The sequence below is a fragment of the Grampus griseus genome (genome assembly GCF_964374135.1).
Source record: "Grampus griseus genome assembly, chromosome: 3".
NCBI lineage: Eukaryota > Metazoa > Chordata > Mammalia > Artiodactyla > Delphinidae > Grampus > Grampus griseus.
Window position 1 is genome coordinate 70,322,739 of NC_139019.1, and position 17,025 is coordinate 70,339,763.

Genomic DNA, 17,025 nt, shown 5'->3' on the forward strand with positions numbered 1-17,025 from the left:
TATGCGGCATGAAGGAATCACTTGTGGTCTGCATCCATTACAAAGAGCAGTAGGGGGCCACCATGCAAGATGACAAAATGCTTTACAAGACGGAAGGAGACCAAAAGAGTCGATGTACACAGATACAAGGACCTTGATTCTTCTAGCAATGATTTAAGTCTCTTTCCATCAATTATCGTCCTTTGTCTCAAGAGTCTTATCACCAGCAGCATTACAGGAACTGAACATAACAATGCTCAGACCCGTATAACCCCATGAACTGTGCTGACATTTCCACACCCTGTTGCTATGTTTGACCTGGTTATTCAGATTACTGAAGCAAAACAAAATGGAAAAAAAAAAAGCATTACCATTGCAAAACTGCCTTATGTATTTTTTTTTTTTATGGCTTACTCAGAATTCCATTTCTCTAAACTGACAGCCATCCTACTCTCAAAATGTTCTTTTTCAAAGTAGTTTCTACTCCATTTAAAAAATTAAAAGTGAAAATCTGCTTGGATGAAAACTATAGTTGTAAGAAAGAGACTAAGTATTGGTATATCAAGGGGATATATACTTAACAGGAGAATTTTACATCTAGGGGAGCTAAACTAAAATAAGTCAGCTGCTCTCTTTAGCTACAATGAGTCACAGGATAATTTTCTTTCTGTGAAACTCTAAAGTTTCAAGTTTAATTGCAAGCAGTAAGCGGTTTTTATTATAACAGTTGCCTCCTAATTATTACACTATGTACATTATTTTACAATACTTTCATTTAAAATGCTCTTTTAAAATACATGTTATAAATATGAATTTTTAAGACCTTAGGAAAGTTAGTTAGTTATGGCAGTTTGTCAGGTTCTGTGAAACAAAGCCTTGTCTTTCAGAAAATGTTTACAACCTATGAGAAAGAAAAAAATGTGTCCTGGGGCTAAAATGTTTATTGGCACCTAGAAGTCTGAAGGGAGAGTCAGGCCTGTGGTTTTTGGAGGGCACTTTATCATCGCCCGCATTCTCAAAGGTTTCTCTGAATGAATAGAACTGGATTACTCAGCCTTCTATTCCACGCCTATTCCTCTCCATTTTCCTTGGCTCGAAAGAGAGCCAGGCTATTTTTAGTTAGGCAGTTTTCTATTTTTAGACAACTACCAGTTAGAAGACATTTGTTAGGAAAAAATTTTAACACACACACACAAAGGGAGGAGGGAAAGAAGCTTCCCTTCACATATTGTAAAGCAGCCTTCAACCTGTAACTCCAGGCATTTCAGCTGCTTTCAATCTTGGAAAAATAAAGAAAAATTCAGAGTTCAGGGTTTTAAAAATAAACCTTCCCTCTGGCAAACAGACCAAAATACAACAAGCTGTTACTATGTGAAACAGTGACTGCAAAAACAAAGAACATTCTCCAATGATTAAACTGCGAGAAGAGTTGTAGAACTATTAGGTTATAAGAATGTTACACAGGCATGTAACAATTTCCCAGCCTCTCAGCCAGATGTAGCATGTTTTAGAATTTAAGGAAGAGGGGTGGGGGGAACCTCATCTGTAAAGTTCAGAGGAGGATGTCCAATGTAACTTTAAGGTTTCCTTTCTCAACACCAGAGACCCTTTAATCAAACTTAAAGGTAATAATATATTGACCGCATTTTTCAAACATTTGTATTCTATAGAATTTCCCTAAAAATTGTAACCACGTTTACAGAGAAACCATATATTAAAAAGTCCAATACCAATGGGAAACAAAATTAAAGGCTGCTACAAATATTGGACTGGCCAAAAAGTTTGTTTGGGTTTTTCCATAAGATCTTACAGAAAAACCCAAATGAACTTTTTGGCCAGCCCAACACACATACACATAGATATGTGTGTGTGTACACAGGCATTTATATATCTCTATATCATTACCTTTATTAGTCTCACTTTTACTTTAAATGGGAATAAATGTCTTGAAGATTGGCTTAGCCTATCAACCTACTCTGCTTATCAAAGTTGTGCTTTCATCTGTAATCCAGCAAGAGGTGGATGCTGTCAGGTGCTCACAGTTGTAATTACTTTCATTTCCTTCAGTTATCCTACTGCACTCTCAGTCTTATCGTGGTTCAGACTGTTGGGATAGAAGAGTCACGGTGCATCACCAGTAACTAGCACAATGTTTGGCACACGGCCTTCACGTTCATCAATATCTGCTGAATGAGAGAACAAATACTGTGCATGTTGTGTCCACAATGGGGTATTGGCCCTGGAGGGCTGTGGCGTATCATAATCAGTGCCGCATTTCTTTTCTTTTTTTTTTTTTTTTTGGCGCGGTACCCGGGCCTCTCACTGTTGTGGCCTCTCCCGTTGCGGAGCACAGGCTCCTAATGCGCAGGCTTAGCGGCCATGGCTCAGGGGCCTAGCTGTTCTGCAGCATGTGGGATCTTCCCAGACTGGGGCACGAACCCATGTCCTCTGCATTGGCAGGCGGACTCTCAACCACTGCGTCACCAGGGAAGCCCCAGTGCCGCATTTCTTAATGCACTCAGCACAATGCCTTGCACATAGGGAACATTTCACAAATGCTTGTTGAAGAAAATCAATTCATTGGCCTTTATTCGATCTTCTTAATTTATATAAATGCTATAGTTACTTAAGGATGCAATATTTATTAAATGATACACCTATTAATATAAAATTAATATACCTATTAATTTGCTTCTTCTTTGTCCTTTGGTAAAACAGTTTTAATTACCTGAACTTTTCCCTTGATGTTGAAAATAAAAACACCTTATCTAACTTAACAGTTGACAATGGGCTCTGACATCTTTTATGGCCTGTAATCATCACCACAGCCCTGTGAGGAAGGATGGGTCAGGGTCGACAATACTCAGAGGAGGAATCTGAAGCCCGAGAACGTTAAATAACTCGCCCCACGTTAGAGAACTAATGTGTGGTGCCACAACTGGAACTTAATTTCTTTCCAAATTTGTGGGAATTTTAAAGTTCCATTTCCCAAATGTAAGATTTAAACTCTCATGATGATGCATCAACAAACATTCTTTAGGGAATCACTCTGCAGCTTTCTTTTTCCCCATGTGAAATTAATTCAGAACCACCACACTGAAGGAGAACCCAATCACGAAGCCCAGTTGAAGATAAAATTCCCCGCATACGTAATTAGGAAACATTAGAAGAACCTGTGCACGCCTGCGCGTTCCCTTCCTGGTGGAAAAATTTAGAGTTGATCTGTCTTGCTTCTGCTCCCCTGCGTCTCTTTCCTGTCCCTTCCTCCATTTCCTCTTCTTCCTCGGGTTAACTTCAGCTTCAGTGTTCCCTCCATCCTCTCATCTCACTCCACAGAACCCCATTTACTTTAACAAATATTCTGTTCCTGGGAGTAAACGCTGAGTGATCCAGCTTTCCTAATTAGTTCTCTCTGCCCTGGCACAGACCTTGACACCCAGTGGGGACACAACCAATGCCTGCCGTGGAAATGAAAGATGGAATGGCTGGATGCAGCCTCTCCAGTTTACGGGTCCTTTATTAGGCTGTATCCATCAACCATCATGCTAGTTACCTCATGAATAAGAACGCTAGATTTGCCAGTTTCACCCCTACATCAGGGCTGCTCAGTAGAAGATTTCCGGGGGTGATGAACATTTCTGTACCTATCCTGATCAATACGGGAGGCACTAGTCACATGTGGCAATGGAGCACTTGAAATGTGGCCAGTGAGACTGAAGAACTAAACTTTTTATTTAATTTCAATGAATTAAAATGTAAATAGGCACATGCAGCTAGTGGGTACCTTAATGATTAGTGCAGATCTGTTGCATTTCATCTGAAATCTGGTGATATTATCCAAAGAGAATTCACATGATAGAAATGACTGAATATGTAATTGTCAGCCATAAGCACTAAATATACTACTTATTCACAACTGTGTACAAGTAACCTTGAAAAGGGTTTGGTTACTTTTCAAACCAAAAGTTTACTTTTCAAACCAAAAGTTTAGAGAACAGAGAGTGGGGAACAGAGAGGGGGGTTGGATTTAGATTTGCAGCTCATTCTCAGGGTAACTCTGATCTTAGTTTTTCTCCCCTAAATGGTTTTCTTGAGGTCATAGTGATGGCATTTATGACTAAGGAGTAATCTGCATGGTATTTCAAAAAATAAAGTTTTTAATTCAGAAATTCTTGAATAAGAGTTACTGTTTGCAATTCATACATAAGGTTTTTTGTAATAATGTTTTATCATTTGTGAGGAAAAAAAACAAATACCCATCCTAGGGTTTACTGTTTACAGCATTTCTTATCCTAAAACAGTAGCTCTAAACAGTTACTGAGTTTATTTACTAAAACATAAAGATAAGAGATTTAATTGATATGAAGAGGCTTTCAGAATCTAATTAACCTCCCAGCTAGTCATTAACTCTATGACCTTTAGAAATAATTGACAGGGAATTTTTTTTTCCTTATTCAAAACTTCCATCAGGTGGCTAAACTTCAGGGTAACACAGAATACACTAAATGCCGCTGAGACATGACTGGATAACATCCCAAACAGCTATTAGTAAAATGAGATATATTTCCAATAAGATAATCTATCCACCCAATCTGTTGTATGCATATGCAGCGTTTGCCTAATTATAGTCCTTTTAATGATCGAGTCTGGAGTCTTTTCCCAGAATGTCCTATGAATTATTTTGCTCATGAGGATAATGAGGAAAGCATAGCTGCCACTACTCCCTGTACCCACAGCACACACCCCCAACCATTCATGTCACACTTGCCTGCTGAGTCTGGTCTGGAACTCAGAAGCTCCCTCAACACATGCTCTAGGGAGCCACTACCAGCTGATGGGCACTCACAAGGGAGGTGGCCAGGAGAAGCAGTGCTCACCTCACTGTGTGATGACAGGCCTTTTATACTGTAGTACTTCCAAAAATGTTAACACACTTGCTTTCAAGAGTCAGTTTCACCAAATAGCGGGTTTAAAAAATCTTTTTTTTTACGGTATGATAAATGTTCAAAAACGTACTTTCAAACTCCATGCTGGAGAAAATAGATATTTGGAAAGGGAAGTCTGGATCCTTGTTACTCAGAGTTTGGTTCACAGATAGCAGCAACAGCATCACCTGGGAGCCTGTCAGAAATACAGACTTTTGGGCCCTGCCCCATGTTCACTGAATTAGAAGCAGCCTTTCAGTTAGATCCCCCAGTGATTCAGACGGGGCCAGAGGCATTTTGTTTGAGACCCTCTGATATCTCTTGTCAGATCCTGGCCAAAGTACTAGCATTGTGTCTCTTTTTCCCAGGAATCCATATAGGTTGGCCTGAAAGTCTTTTACTTTCCACCAGGACTACAAGGAATATTTCTATGTGGTCTCCTGTGCCTATTTGTTCTTTTCTTACACAGCAACAACCTTTATTAATCTCTGGTTCGCTTGAAAGATTCTCACTTCTACTACTATTAGAACCTATCTGACTTCAATGAAGAAAATTTGGTAAATTTTAATATTTCTACCATAATGATCATCAGTAAGTTGTTTATACATATTATATATACACGTAAGTATGTATATATATGTAAATATGTATGTGTGTGTTGTGTGTGTGTGTATATATATATATATAATATTTATTAAATGTCTACAATATGCCATACATTGAGCGGCAGTTGGAGTTACAGAGATAAATAAAATATCATCATTTCCTTTAGGGAAGGGAAATAGATTTATAATAATAATTTTAAAAAACGCAGTGAGGCAGTTGAAATAATAAACATCCTTTGATCAAAAACTCATTATCTTCTATTCTGACTCTAGGCAGGGCTCTGAAATTGTTCCTAAAACTTCACTTTTGAATATTTCACAGCCATATATTTAATACCAATCCTGAGGAAGTAAAGATGATCTTCTCTTTGATATCTTATTTGATATGTTTTAAACCAAACAATGTTACTTTTACCTAGGGGCTATCAAGGGCTAGAATGCAACATTTGGTTCAAATGTGCTGTCCAACACCAAGTTCTACATGCCATGAACTCTGTAAGTATCACTAAATATTGATGATTATGATCCAGGCTAAATATGTTTCCCCCTTTCACTTTCAGGTACTGACAAAAAAAAAAAATTATGAGGACTTTGGTCTGCTCCAGTTCAAGGTGGTTCATATAAAATAATCATGATAAAATGGTGATGTTGATAATGATAAAGCAGTTTCACTACTGACAAAAGGCTGTATTTTGAAACCTATTGTCTTTTCTGCTCCTACTATTATTAAACAATTTTCTGTTGACTCTGTGTTTGTATTAAGCCATTAGAGCTATGCAATGAAAGAGATGAGAGGAAATTCAGTTTTATTGCCTTGTGCATATAACTTAAGTAATCTAACACGCACTTCATTTGTTCAACAGTGATTTTCTTAATAACTGAGATGTGAAGCAGCTTTTCATGTTTACAAAACGTATGCAAATTAAGCAAGAGCATTATTTTTAAAAAGGAATGGATTTTCAAATTTGACATAAAAAATCCATTGTGATAGAAATGAGAAATATGAATATATTTTTAGACACGTTTCTCCTTTTAGACTTTGGGGAACAAATATAAATACGATTTACAGGGACTAGTAAAAGTCTTTTAAAGATATATAAACAAAAATGAGCATTACAATTTAGGAGAAATATACAAAACCTTTTTTTTTTTGACAAAAATCACTTCTTTCTCATTTTCCTTAGAAGCCTCAACAGTGAAGGTTTAAATCTTTACAGAATATACTAATCCTTTCTTCATTTTTCAATACTATCTATTGAAAAGCAATTATATACTTGGTTTAACAGAGGACAGGGCAGAGTTACTGAGCTACTCGCAGTAAGAACTATTTTAATTATAATTTATAGTAACCTAAGAAGAATTTTTAATGTAGCTCAAGAAAATTATTTTTCTAAGTTTCTGAAAAAACTGCTTTTCTAAAGAAATTAATTACTAATTATAAAGTTAAATTACTGGCCCACGTTGCTTCAAGTAAGTTTAAAACAGCAACAAGAAAGACCTAACCATCTTCCCCTTCACAAGCTTCACATTTAAAAAAAAAAACAGCACACATTACCTAGCTTACGTGGCTCGTGCTCCCTGTCAGCCTGGACAACTCGAAAGTGCTTTCAGACCAGATAGTGAGCTTACCGATCGACTGCGTGGTTATTGGCGTGAGGGGTAAAATGTGCTTTTAGTTTTATGAGGAGTGTTTAGTTCCAAACTGGTGTCTCTCGAACACTTATGTTCTGGATTCTAAAATCTCAAGGCTACACAGTTCTTCACTTCTGAAATGCACTGCTCAAATTTCATATTGAAGGATTAATCCTGGTGTTGATTTGAAAACACCATTAGTTTCAATGCCTCCCTTTTCATCTTTCAGTCTAGACCAGTGCTGTCTCACAGAACTTTCCGGATATCAATGCATTCTACATCTCCCCTTGTCCCACTTGACAGTCACTAGCCGCCTGTGGCTAGTCGCTACTGTATTGGATGGCACAGGTCTAGATTACTGTAGTTTTTGATTGTGCTTTGATAAAGTTTATAAAATTTTAATAAACTGTTTCATTGGAGCTATACAAATATTTTTCATACTTTAAATGAATAACATTATGCTGTATGATAATCATGTGGCTGTATCCTATTATAACTGTCTTCCCCTGTTTATTTTTTTCTACAAATATATTCTGATGGCCTAACATTCTCTAGACCTCACATTAAAGCCCAGGAGATGCGACAGTAAACAAAATGTGCACAGTCTCCGCCCTCCAGGAGTTTAAAACCTAGTGTGGAACAAGCAATTGAATAACAGCTTCCACAGTGCCTTGATAGGGAAAATAGAACATATTATGACTATAATACAGGAAAAGCACCTAACACAAGTTATGAGGCATCTCCAGGACACTTCCAAAAGTATAAATTGGGACCTGACTTGAATGAAGGATAAATAAAAGCCAAGTAAAGGCCTAGTAAGGAATGTTGAAGACAAAACAAACAAAGTTTGGAGAAGTTGAAGGATATAAACATCACTAGGTGGCTTGAGTATAGGATGGGAACTGGGGGGGTTTGGTTGGAGGGAAATAGCAAAAGGTGAGGCTAGAGAGGAAGAGAAATACAGGGGCCAGATCATGCATGGCCTTGTGAGCAATCTTAAGGACCAAGAGTCCTTGTTTATGTTCATATCTCCAGGCATTCCATGGCACATAGCACATGGCAGGAATTCAGCCAATCTTTGTTCAGTGAACACATGAAAGAATGAAAATTCAACAAATGACCAAACAAATAAGTGAATGTGCTTTTTCTTTTAAGAAAAGCAGCTATGTAATATGCATCTATAAAGTATGCATAAAAATAATGTCATGTATCTATATTTTTATATAAGTATAAAACTGGAACCTATTTAATTGGGTTAGATACAATGAAAGCTCAAGTAAAAGAGACATATTTTTATATTTTACATCTACTTACGAATTTTGTAATACAGAGTTTGTAAAGAAGTCCAATTCCACTATTTACTGCATTTGCTTTTCTACAAAAATTGTTCTTAATTTTCACCAACTATGTAAAGGTAGTTAATTTATTGATAACCTCCAGTAGCACTGTGGAACACTGAAGTTTATAAGCTATTTTAAGGCCTTTTCAGACCCAATTCAGGCCTTAAGTATTACTGTGCAAGGAGACATTTTGCTGGAACAACTGTTCTTAGAAGTCTTTAAATCTAAACAGGAATCAGGTAACAGAAAATAAAGTTTCACGTAAATATCATCTCTCATTCTCCCCTTACTTTCTTCCCCGCCCCTGCTCTTCTCTCCCTCTCTCTCTCTCTCTCTCTCTCTCTCTCTCTCTCTCTCACACACACACACACACTGTCTTCTTGCCGATCCTTGCATCTGAAAAAGAAAAAAGCCAATAATCTTCTACTGAGAGAGCTGTGGATCAAAGGTTCCTTCTATAAGTGTTACATCCATCTTTTTGATTTGCCAGGGAGCAGCATGGGGCATTGTGTTTTACTCCACGTCCACACTTAGTCTCTTAGCCATTGGCCCAGACTAGATGAGTAGCTCAATAGAATCACTGAGTCACTGAGTGGTGAGAGGCTCCCTCCTGGCAGGGTGCTGAGTGATGCTCCCATATGGGTTTTGCAGTTAGAAAACATGTGCTGGATATGGAGGTGACCTGTCTGGGACTTCTGTCACTCCAAGGGTCACCTGGAATGATCTGGTGATCAACGACCTGTTTGAAAGTTTTATTAAATTGTTTAGCCTAAGCCTTCCTTTCAGTAGCTTGTACTACATTAAAGAGATTATTGCTCCTTTGCCCTCCAATCGTTTCCAAGCTGATTTTTATATATTTTTTATAACCTTAACACAAATGCCTGTCTCCTGGTTCAGAATTCCATGACCAGTGCTGAGCATAAGCTGGTGCCTGCTAAATCATCACTGAGTGAAGGAATGGCCTTATGGGCTTACAGCATGTTCCATGGGATCTGCGATCTTCAGGTCATCCTGAAGGGCTCAACCCCACATCGCCTTCCAGAATAGAGCTCAGCATCAACTGTGAGAGCAGGAAGGCAGCTAAGAGAACCAGGAGTGGAGCTAGACAGGTGGAAGAGATGAAGGGGGCAGTTCCTTAATACCATCAGAGCCTCTACTGAATTTCCACAGCCTCACACGCTAGCATTTTGGATAAGTATCTAGTATACTTGTCACAGAGTTAAATAAAATGGACTTTCTTCAAAGGAAGTGCTTTTAATACAATAACTGTTTTTTGTTTTTTTTCTAACCAATGGATTAAAAATTTAACACATTTACAAAATCTGGCATATTTATATATTGTAGCTAAACAGATATTCAAGCTGCATTATAATGTAATAATAATAAAAAAAGATCCCAGTTTGTCTATTAAGTCTTTGTAAGTCTTTGTGCCATTGTAACAGTAGTGCTAATTATCAAGCAAAGATATGATAATTACAAAGAGCTTTTTTGCTAAAAGAAGGAATCTTTTTCAACACCCACGTGCTGCACAATTTCCTATGACCTTGTAACACTACTCTGGTATGGCCCAGAAATTTGTATTTCAGTCTGAATGCTGCGAATCATATTATTTCTCTCTCTGTGCCAATCTTTTTTTCTTGTGAGTAAACTGTTTTCAGAAGGCTAAGGGAGAGGGGTAATGGTCCAAATGGGAAATATACAACTAATGACCCTTCATGAAACATATTATGCTCCTCATTAAACTTACTCAGTTAACTGTATTACATTAAATTAAAATAAATAGGATTTAAAATTTTACCCAGGAGTAGCAAACTACCCTAACTTTCAACTTTGTGTTAGATCCATTCTAAGAATGGATTTCTCAAGTTGCTGATGTATCACAAGTTCTTAGCCTCCAACACAATTATGTCTTAGTCTCCTAGAGGTTTTCAAACTTAGTGTGTATAAGAATTAATTGGGAAACTCGCTAAAAACGCAGCTTCCTACCCAGATCCCCTCTTCTCCACCAAGTATCTCAAGCATACTGATTTTAGTGAAATGCACTTTGGAGAGTACTCTATGTATTTTTATGGTATAAACTTTGTCAAGCTTAGGGGTCCCACTTTACTTCTTTCTCCATCATCTCAGTTATTACTAAAGTGTGGGAAAGCCGAATGGGTGAAGACTGTGTAATTCATGTAGTTGAGCAGGGCAGTCCCACAGCGTGTTAGACTTATATGTTATTTTCATCCAAAGAATCAAACCATCTCTAGTTTTGGTCTAGGAGCCTCAGAATGTCATTTTGAGAGATTCACAACTTTCATCTACTGATGTTAAGTGCAGGATAATAGTGGCGTTGCTACTTTGCTCTCTTTTTGCTTTTTAAAGAATTACATTGTACAGACTTTCAAATTCACTGCCTTCATTTTTGAGATGAGAAAACTGCTCCCCGCCCCGGGAGAAGTAGCTCATGTCACCCAGTAAGAGTGTGCAAGGCAAGGGTTAAAGTGCAAGCCCTTTGACTTTCAACCCAATGTTCTTCTCATGACCTTGAAGAAGTCTACCTCAGATACCCATCTGTCCAAGAATATGAAAATCTCTAGAGTATGTGAAGTTTTAAATCTCCTTTAAACCACATAGTATATTCCTGAGCAAAGCCCTCACAATACAATTTTATAGATTTTTAAACTCCTTAGAAAACAAATTTTAAAAGTCAACACATTTTCGACTAGTTTAATATGGTTCTACTGCACTTCCCATCATATTAAGAACTGGAGCAGTTCAAATCTGATGACAAATTCCAATTCAGATTTTTCTGTTACCCTGCAATGGTTGTTGTAATGATTTTGGTAACGAGGCGGAGTTTTGAGTATAGAGTTGTTTTCCGTTCAGAACTTATGTTAAATGTGCGTGCATGCACACGAAAGCACTCATGAGGTTTGACAACTGACAACTGTCTGTTAATATTTATGTCTATGTACTTTCACACCTATATGTGCACATGAATAAAATACTATCTGAAATACATACTAGGTAAGTTTTATAAATGATCTTAAATTTCAAGATCAAGGCAAGCCCACAATTAAAATTATCAGTCAATGAAAAACTCAATGTGTTGTAATGCGAATCTGAAAGTATTTTAAATACACACCACATTAGGTCTACTCATCATCTACTTTTGTTTTTCTGAAATTATCTGCTTGGCCTTACTAGGCAAAAGCTAAAAAAAATTTAATTGATCAGCTCAATACTTTAAAAAAACTTCCAAATAAAAGCAAAGAAACGAGAATTAATCTTAGACAATTATAACAGGTAAAGAGAAGATGGATGTGAGAGGCGGATTAGTTTGATCAGAACTAGATTTTTCTTACACCAGTTTAAACAATTTAAGCAATGGCAAGAATAACTTGTATTCTGGCAGATTGATGCTGAATACACACTTTCGAAGCATTTATTTTCTCTTAATTCTGGGAAAGCGGTCACAATCTAGGAAACCACAAGGAGATAGATAGGTGAGGAAAACAGACAGATGGGGGGCATTATATCTGTATAACGGGGACATATACCTCATTACACCTCTTCCTTTTTGGTTTAGTATTCATTGCTTATAAAGGGTACTATAAGGCAATAACATTTAAATAGGATACACGTGAGAAGCATTTAAAATTGTACAGCAATGTTACTTATGCTAACAAATCAAAAATATTTTGAGTTTCAACGCCATGCTTATTTATTTTTGGCACAATGGAACAATGTTTTAAATCTAACTTTGATAAAATACCAAGTAACATTTAGAAATTCATTTCCATCAGATTTCTGATCCCATGTATATTAACAGTGCTATATTAAATGATATAATTTGGGGGAAAAGATTTCTAGGAGAATAATTGTCTTTACTCCTTCAGCATGAATACATTAGGAAGAATGAAATAGAAAGAAGAGACATAAAATGAAAAACAAATGAAAAGTTGGGGTGAGCTCATTTTTAAATATTTTTTTTCTTTGCTGGGAAACTAGCATATACTTAAAAGAAATCATGAGAAGTCATCTAAAATGTGGGCGAGCCATCCCCTGGCCACACTTCCCCGTTCTGGCGGCCTGACACTGCGGTCGTCAATGACGACTCTTGAAGGATGAGGTTAATAATCTGATACAGGCGCCTGATTTCTAGCAAGGACCAGATTCATGTAGTCCCTATTATCATACCGCTCTAACTTGCATTTTGAGAAAGAGAGAGGTTGGAGTAATAGTTGGGGCGATAAACCTGGGTACACCTGTGGGAATATGAACATCTTAGGTAAAGGAAGATGTGCTTGTGTGGGGGGGAAGGGAGGGGGGAGGTCTGAACACCCGTGGCTCTGCCTGTTTGCGGTTCGCCAGGCACGCATGCGCGCTCACCTCCACGATGTCTGAGTTCGTCCGGCTCTCGTGCGGCTCGTTGTACTCGGTGTACTTGAGCAGCACCTTGTCCATGTCTGTGCTGGCGTACTGGAACAGCTTGTTGGTACTGTTGAAGATGATCAGCGCGATCTCACAGTCACACAGCACGCTCAGCTCGTACGCCTTCTTCATCAACCCAAATTTCCTCTTTGTAAATGTCACCTGGAAAAAAGAAAGCAGACACGTTTTTTTAAAGAGGAAAAAAAAAGCAAGCCTTTAAAAATAAAACAGTACTTTTTTCCTTTGTAAAACAACGTGTGTTGTTGTCAGAGCCCTCGGGCACTAACACATTTGGAAAGAAAGCAAATAAATCTAAAACTAATTTCTGCTTAGAATTCGAAAATGTGTGATTTCTAGCTTGCTGCTGAATGTGAAACTGTAAATGCCAGATTTAATGTAGGGCATTTCAATGAAGGTGACCAGAGAACTGTTCATGTTTCTTTGAGCAACTCAAGATTTAAAAGAGTCCATTTCAGCAGGGTTAGCATATTTCTTAATTATAAATTCGGAGCTTATTTTTGGGCCACGTGAAGACTGGACATGACATTATGAACACAGTATTTTAGATCTACGTTCAAAATTTCTCAAAACTGTTTAGTCTCATGCCATTGAACTGAAAACGCTGAAGGGATCTGACTGTACTTTCAGACAGAGTTGTATTCTGTTTTCTAGAAATCCAGCAGGGAGTTAGGAAGTGCTTTAGCCATAACTCTGTTAGGGCTTTGGTTTCATTCTTCTGTGTATCTTTCTTCCTCTCCCAAGCCAGAAACTGTATTGCCATCTTTGCCTTCCTCTTCTTTTACTCTAATCTATTACCAAGTCCGACAATTCCTCCCCTCAAAATGTTTCTCAGGTTCACACTTTCTTGTCTATTTCCCAGGCATCTCTATCATTCATGTCTTTATCAGCTTCCTGTCCTAGACGATCTCCCTGTCTGAAACCATTCCCTCCTCGATTCATCCTAATCTTCAAAACCTTACTCTTGTCACTGCCATTTCCTGATGGGCCGGCTACAACAGCTCCCCTCTCTGGCTTCAAATACTTCTACCTGCCAGTGCAAATATGCATTTTACTATCCCCAGTTTCAGTCTTCTCTTGATTAAACTCCAGTCTGCCCACCAAAAACCATGAACATTCTTAGGTATAAGCCTTTATACTTCATGGTCCAGTGTTTCCCAGCAGGTCTTTTGTAGAATATTATTTCTACAAAATACTCCTTAAGACAGAAAGTTCAATGGTCCAATGTGTTTGGGAAATGAGGCACAGCGGTATATTAAAGGCTGAGGAACTTTTTAAACCTTAACCTGCTTCCCAAACTTACTGCTGACAGAACGTTGATTTCTTTGCTTATTTATTTATTTTGAGGGGCACTTACTATCATTCTTCTGAACCAGGTTTTTGAGGCATCTACCCTGGGAAATGCTGACTGACTTTTAAATAGTCACCTTTGAAAATAATAACTGAATTTTTTCCCTCAACTTCAAATCCAACCCATCTTGCAGAGGTCAGCTCAGTTTTATCTACTACCTACTCGGGTGTAACTCCTAAATCTAGAGTCCTGCTCCTTTTCTTTCTCTTTGTCTCCAGCCACCCCATGGATGTCTTCCACTCATGTGTCTATCTAAAAGTCCTAGGAATCTCAAACCCCCAAAACCCAAACTCACCTTCACCCTCGAATCTGCTCCCCTTCCTGGGTCCCCCATCTCACCATAAACTCAGTCACCCAAACTAGAGACCGCTGAGTGGACTTGGAATGTCCCCTATCCCACACGCCTAAATAAATGTGTTGACAGGAAGTGTGCACTAGCAGACAGAAAAGCTGACTTCCTGGTCTCCTCATTTCCCCACACTTCTGTTAATACTTATTGTTTTACCCATCACCCCTTTATTTTTTCTTATAGTACTTATCATATTTTATAACTTGTATAATTTTGTGTGTGATCATTTGTTTAATGTCTGTCTCCTCCACTACGGTGCACGTTCCACAAGGGCATGTACCATTTTTATTTTGCCCACTGCTGTATCTCCAGTGCCTAGAACAGCAGACATATGGGCACACATTAAAAATCTGTAGTATAAAAAACGAAATAGGGAAAACTATTTTTAGAAATAGCAAAGTGATGTATGTTATATAAAACTGTGATAGCTTTCCCCACCGAATTTTTATTTAGCAACTCATAAACAGAATTTTAAAAAGATAAATCTACACTTTAATAATGATTGTATTCTTTAATCACATCTGCACTGAAGGCAGCATGATAGAAAGGGAAGAACATGGGGTCTGGATTCAGGGGACCCTAGATTTGAATGCTGATCTGCTATTTATTAGTCATGAGAAATTCACTTAACTTCTTCAAATTTGATTTTTCTCCGAGTCTGATTTTTCATCTATAAAACGGAGATAACACCTACTTGTGGGGTTGCTGCAAGGATTACATAAAATAACATATGTACAGTATCAAGCTTTGTGTTTAAAGTAGAAGCTCAATAAATCTTAGTTCCCATCCCTTTCTTAGTTGACTTACAGGAAAAGAACTTACAAAATACACCTGTCTTAGTGGCTCAAAGAGTCCTTGATCAAAGGCTATTTGAGGATCTTACTACAGTCTTCCTGATAGAAAGATAAAGCTGAACTATGGAATTCCCACCGATCATTCTTTGGAAAATACAGCATTTAGGTATTTACCCGCCCACATCGGCTAGTCAATATCTACTCAGATATGTTATTTACGTTGCAACTGGGATAATTTTTCTTTGTAATGATTGCCAATGTCTCACCTTCTGTTTTATGTTTATTGATTGTCTTACTAAAGTGCTTCTAATAAAATATAGCTAGTGTTTTATTTCCAGTGTCTCACCTTCTGTTTTATGTTTATTGACTTGTCTTACTAACCTGTTCTTATAAAACATAGCCAGTGTTTTATTTTCATATCTGATTATCATACTACTTTAGAAACTTTTTTTATTCTGGTTCATTCAGATGAGTCATGATTGGTATTAGGAATGAGCTAAATAAAGGCTATCTTTTTGGAATGGATAAAAAGTATCACCATTAATTATACAGATTTATACAAAATGTCTTTTAAGAATTCTCTTAGATGCAATTTAGTCATGCAAATATACTTGCACATTGGTATTTTGTTTAGTGAAGTAGGCTACAGAGTACGTTCAACGCAGAAGGAAGGCACTGACCCAAAATACTTTCATATATCTAAAACCACTTTTAATCAGACTCTCATGACCACAAACTGTAGGTGGAATGTCTCGATACAGTATGGTTTCTGTTGTACTCAAACCTCAGAATTTAGCACGTTACAACACTCACCCTCAAAGTACATTTCAGCACAGAAATATCATTAAAGCCACTACTTGTTTACTTTTAGGTACTCCTCAACTTTTGTGTAACCAAATAGGCTGCTGGATAATGCATACTTATTTAATAATACCTGTCAGAAAGTCAGTGCATATGGCTTCTTTTCATTAAAACTGAAATGACAATGACTATATTAAAGCATTTAAGAAAATATCTTCAAGACCTACTCTTAATTGCACTAAGTTTAATTCTGTATTATGTTCATATTCTTCATAGCATACTCAAAATGTATTTTATAATGCTTTTTCTCATTGTTCACAGTTAGATAAAATTGTTTTTCAGCATTAAGCTTTCTTAAGAGAACTGGGATATTACCCTTCGTTTAAAATATGCCACTCAATGACAAAGATTGCAATTCAGAGCTTTTATACTTAAATATAATAATGCATTGTAATGATTACATTTTCCATAACTTGACAATTGTTTGTAATGGGGACAAGTCCACTTCTATTTCAATAACATATTTTGAACCTTAGGTGAGATGGAAAACTGTTTTTACAGCAGTTAGGCAAAGAGATGCTCTTTTCCAGTGTTTACATCAATCAAGGTGCACCAAGAAGGCAATAAAACCAATATTATTTAAGTGGGCACTATAATTTACATTTAGTTTTCAAAATTAAAGAGACTTCACATGTAATATATGTATGGAAAGCAAGATTACTCTGTAAACATTGAGCATTTTATGTTTTTTTTTCTTTACCTCTTGAAACAGCCTCAAATGTAATGATGATGTTTTATTAAGACATTCAGTA

At 37.2% G+C, this 17,025-nt stretch overlaps 1 protein-coding gene across 13 annotated transcripts in view; it reads right to left on the minus strand.

The window, feature by feature from the left end:
* MEF2C (myocyte enhancer factor 2C) overlaps positions 1 to 17,025 on the minus strand; it is a 169,475-nt gene that overhangs the window by 63,693 nt on the left and 88,757 nt on the right. For all 13 annotated transcript variants that reach the window (XR_014296445.1, XM_082649823.1, XM_082649820.1 and 10 more), the window contains one exon: positions 12,859 to 13,062. Coding sequence is in view for 12 of the 13 variants with exons in the window: in XM_082649823.1 (XP_082505949.1) it covers positions 12,859 to 13,062 (204 nt within the window). In the remaining variant the exon portion in view is untranslated. The remainder of the gene's footprint in view (positions 1 to 12,858; positions 13,063 to 17,025) is intronic.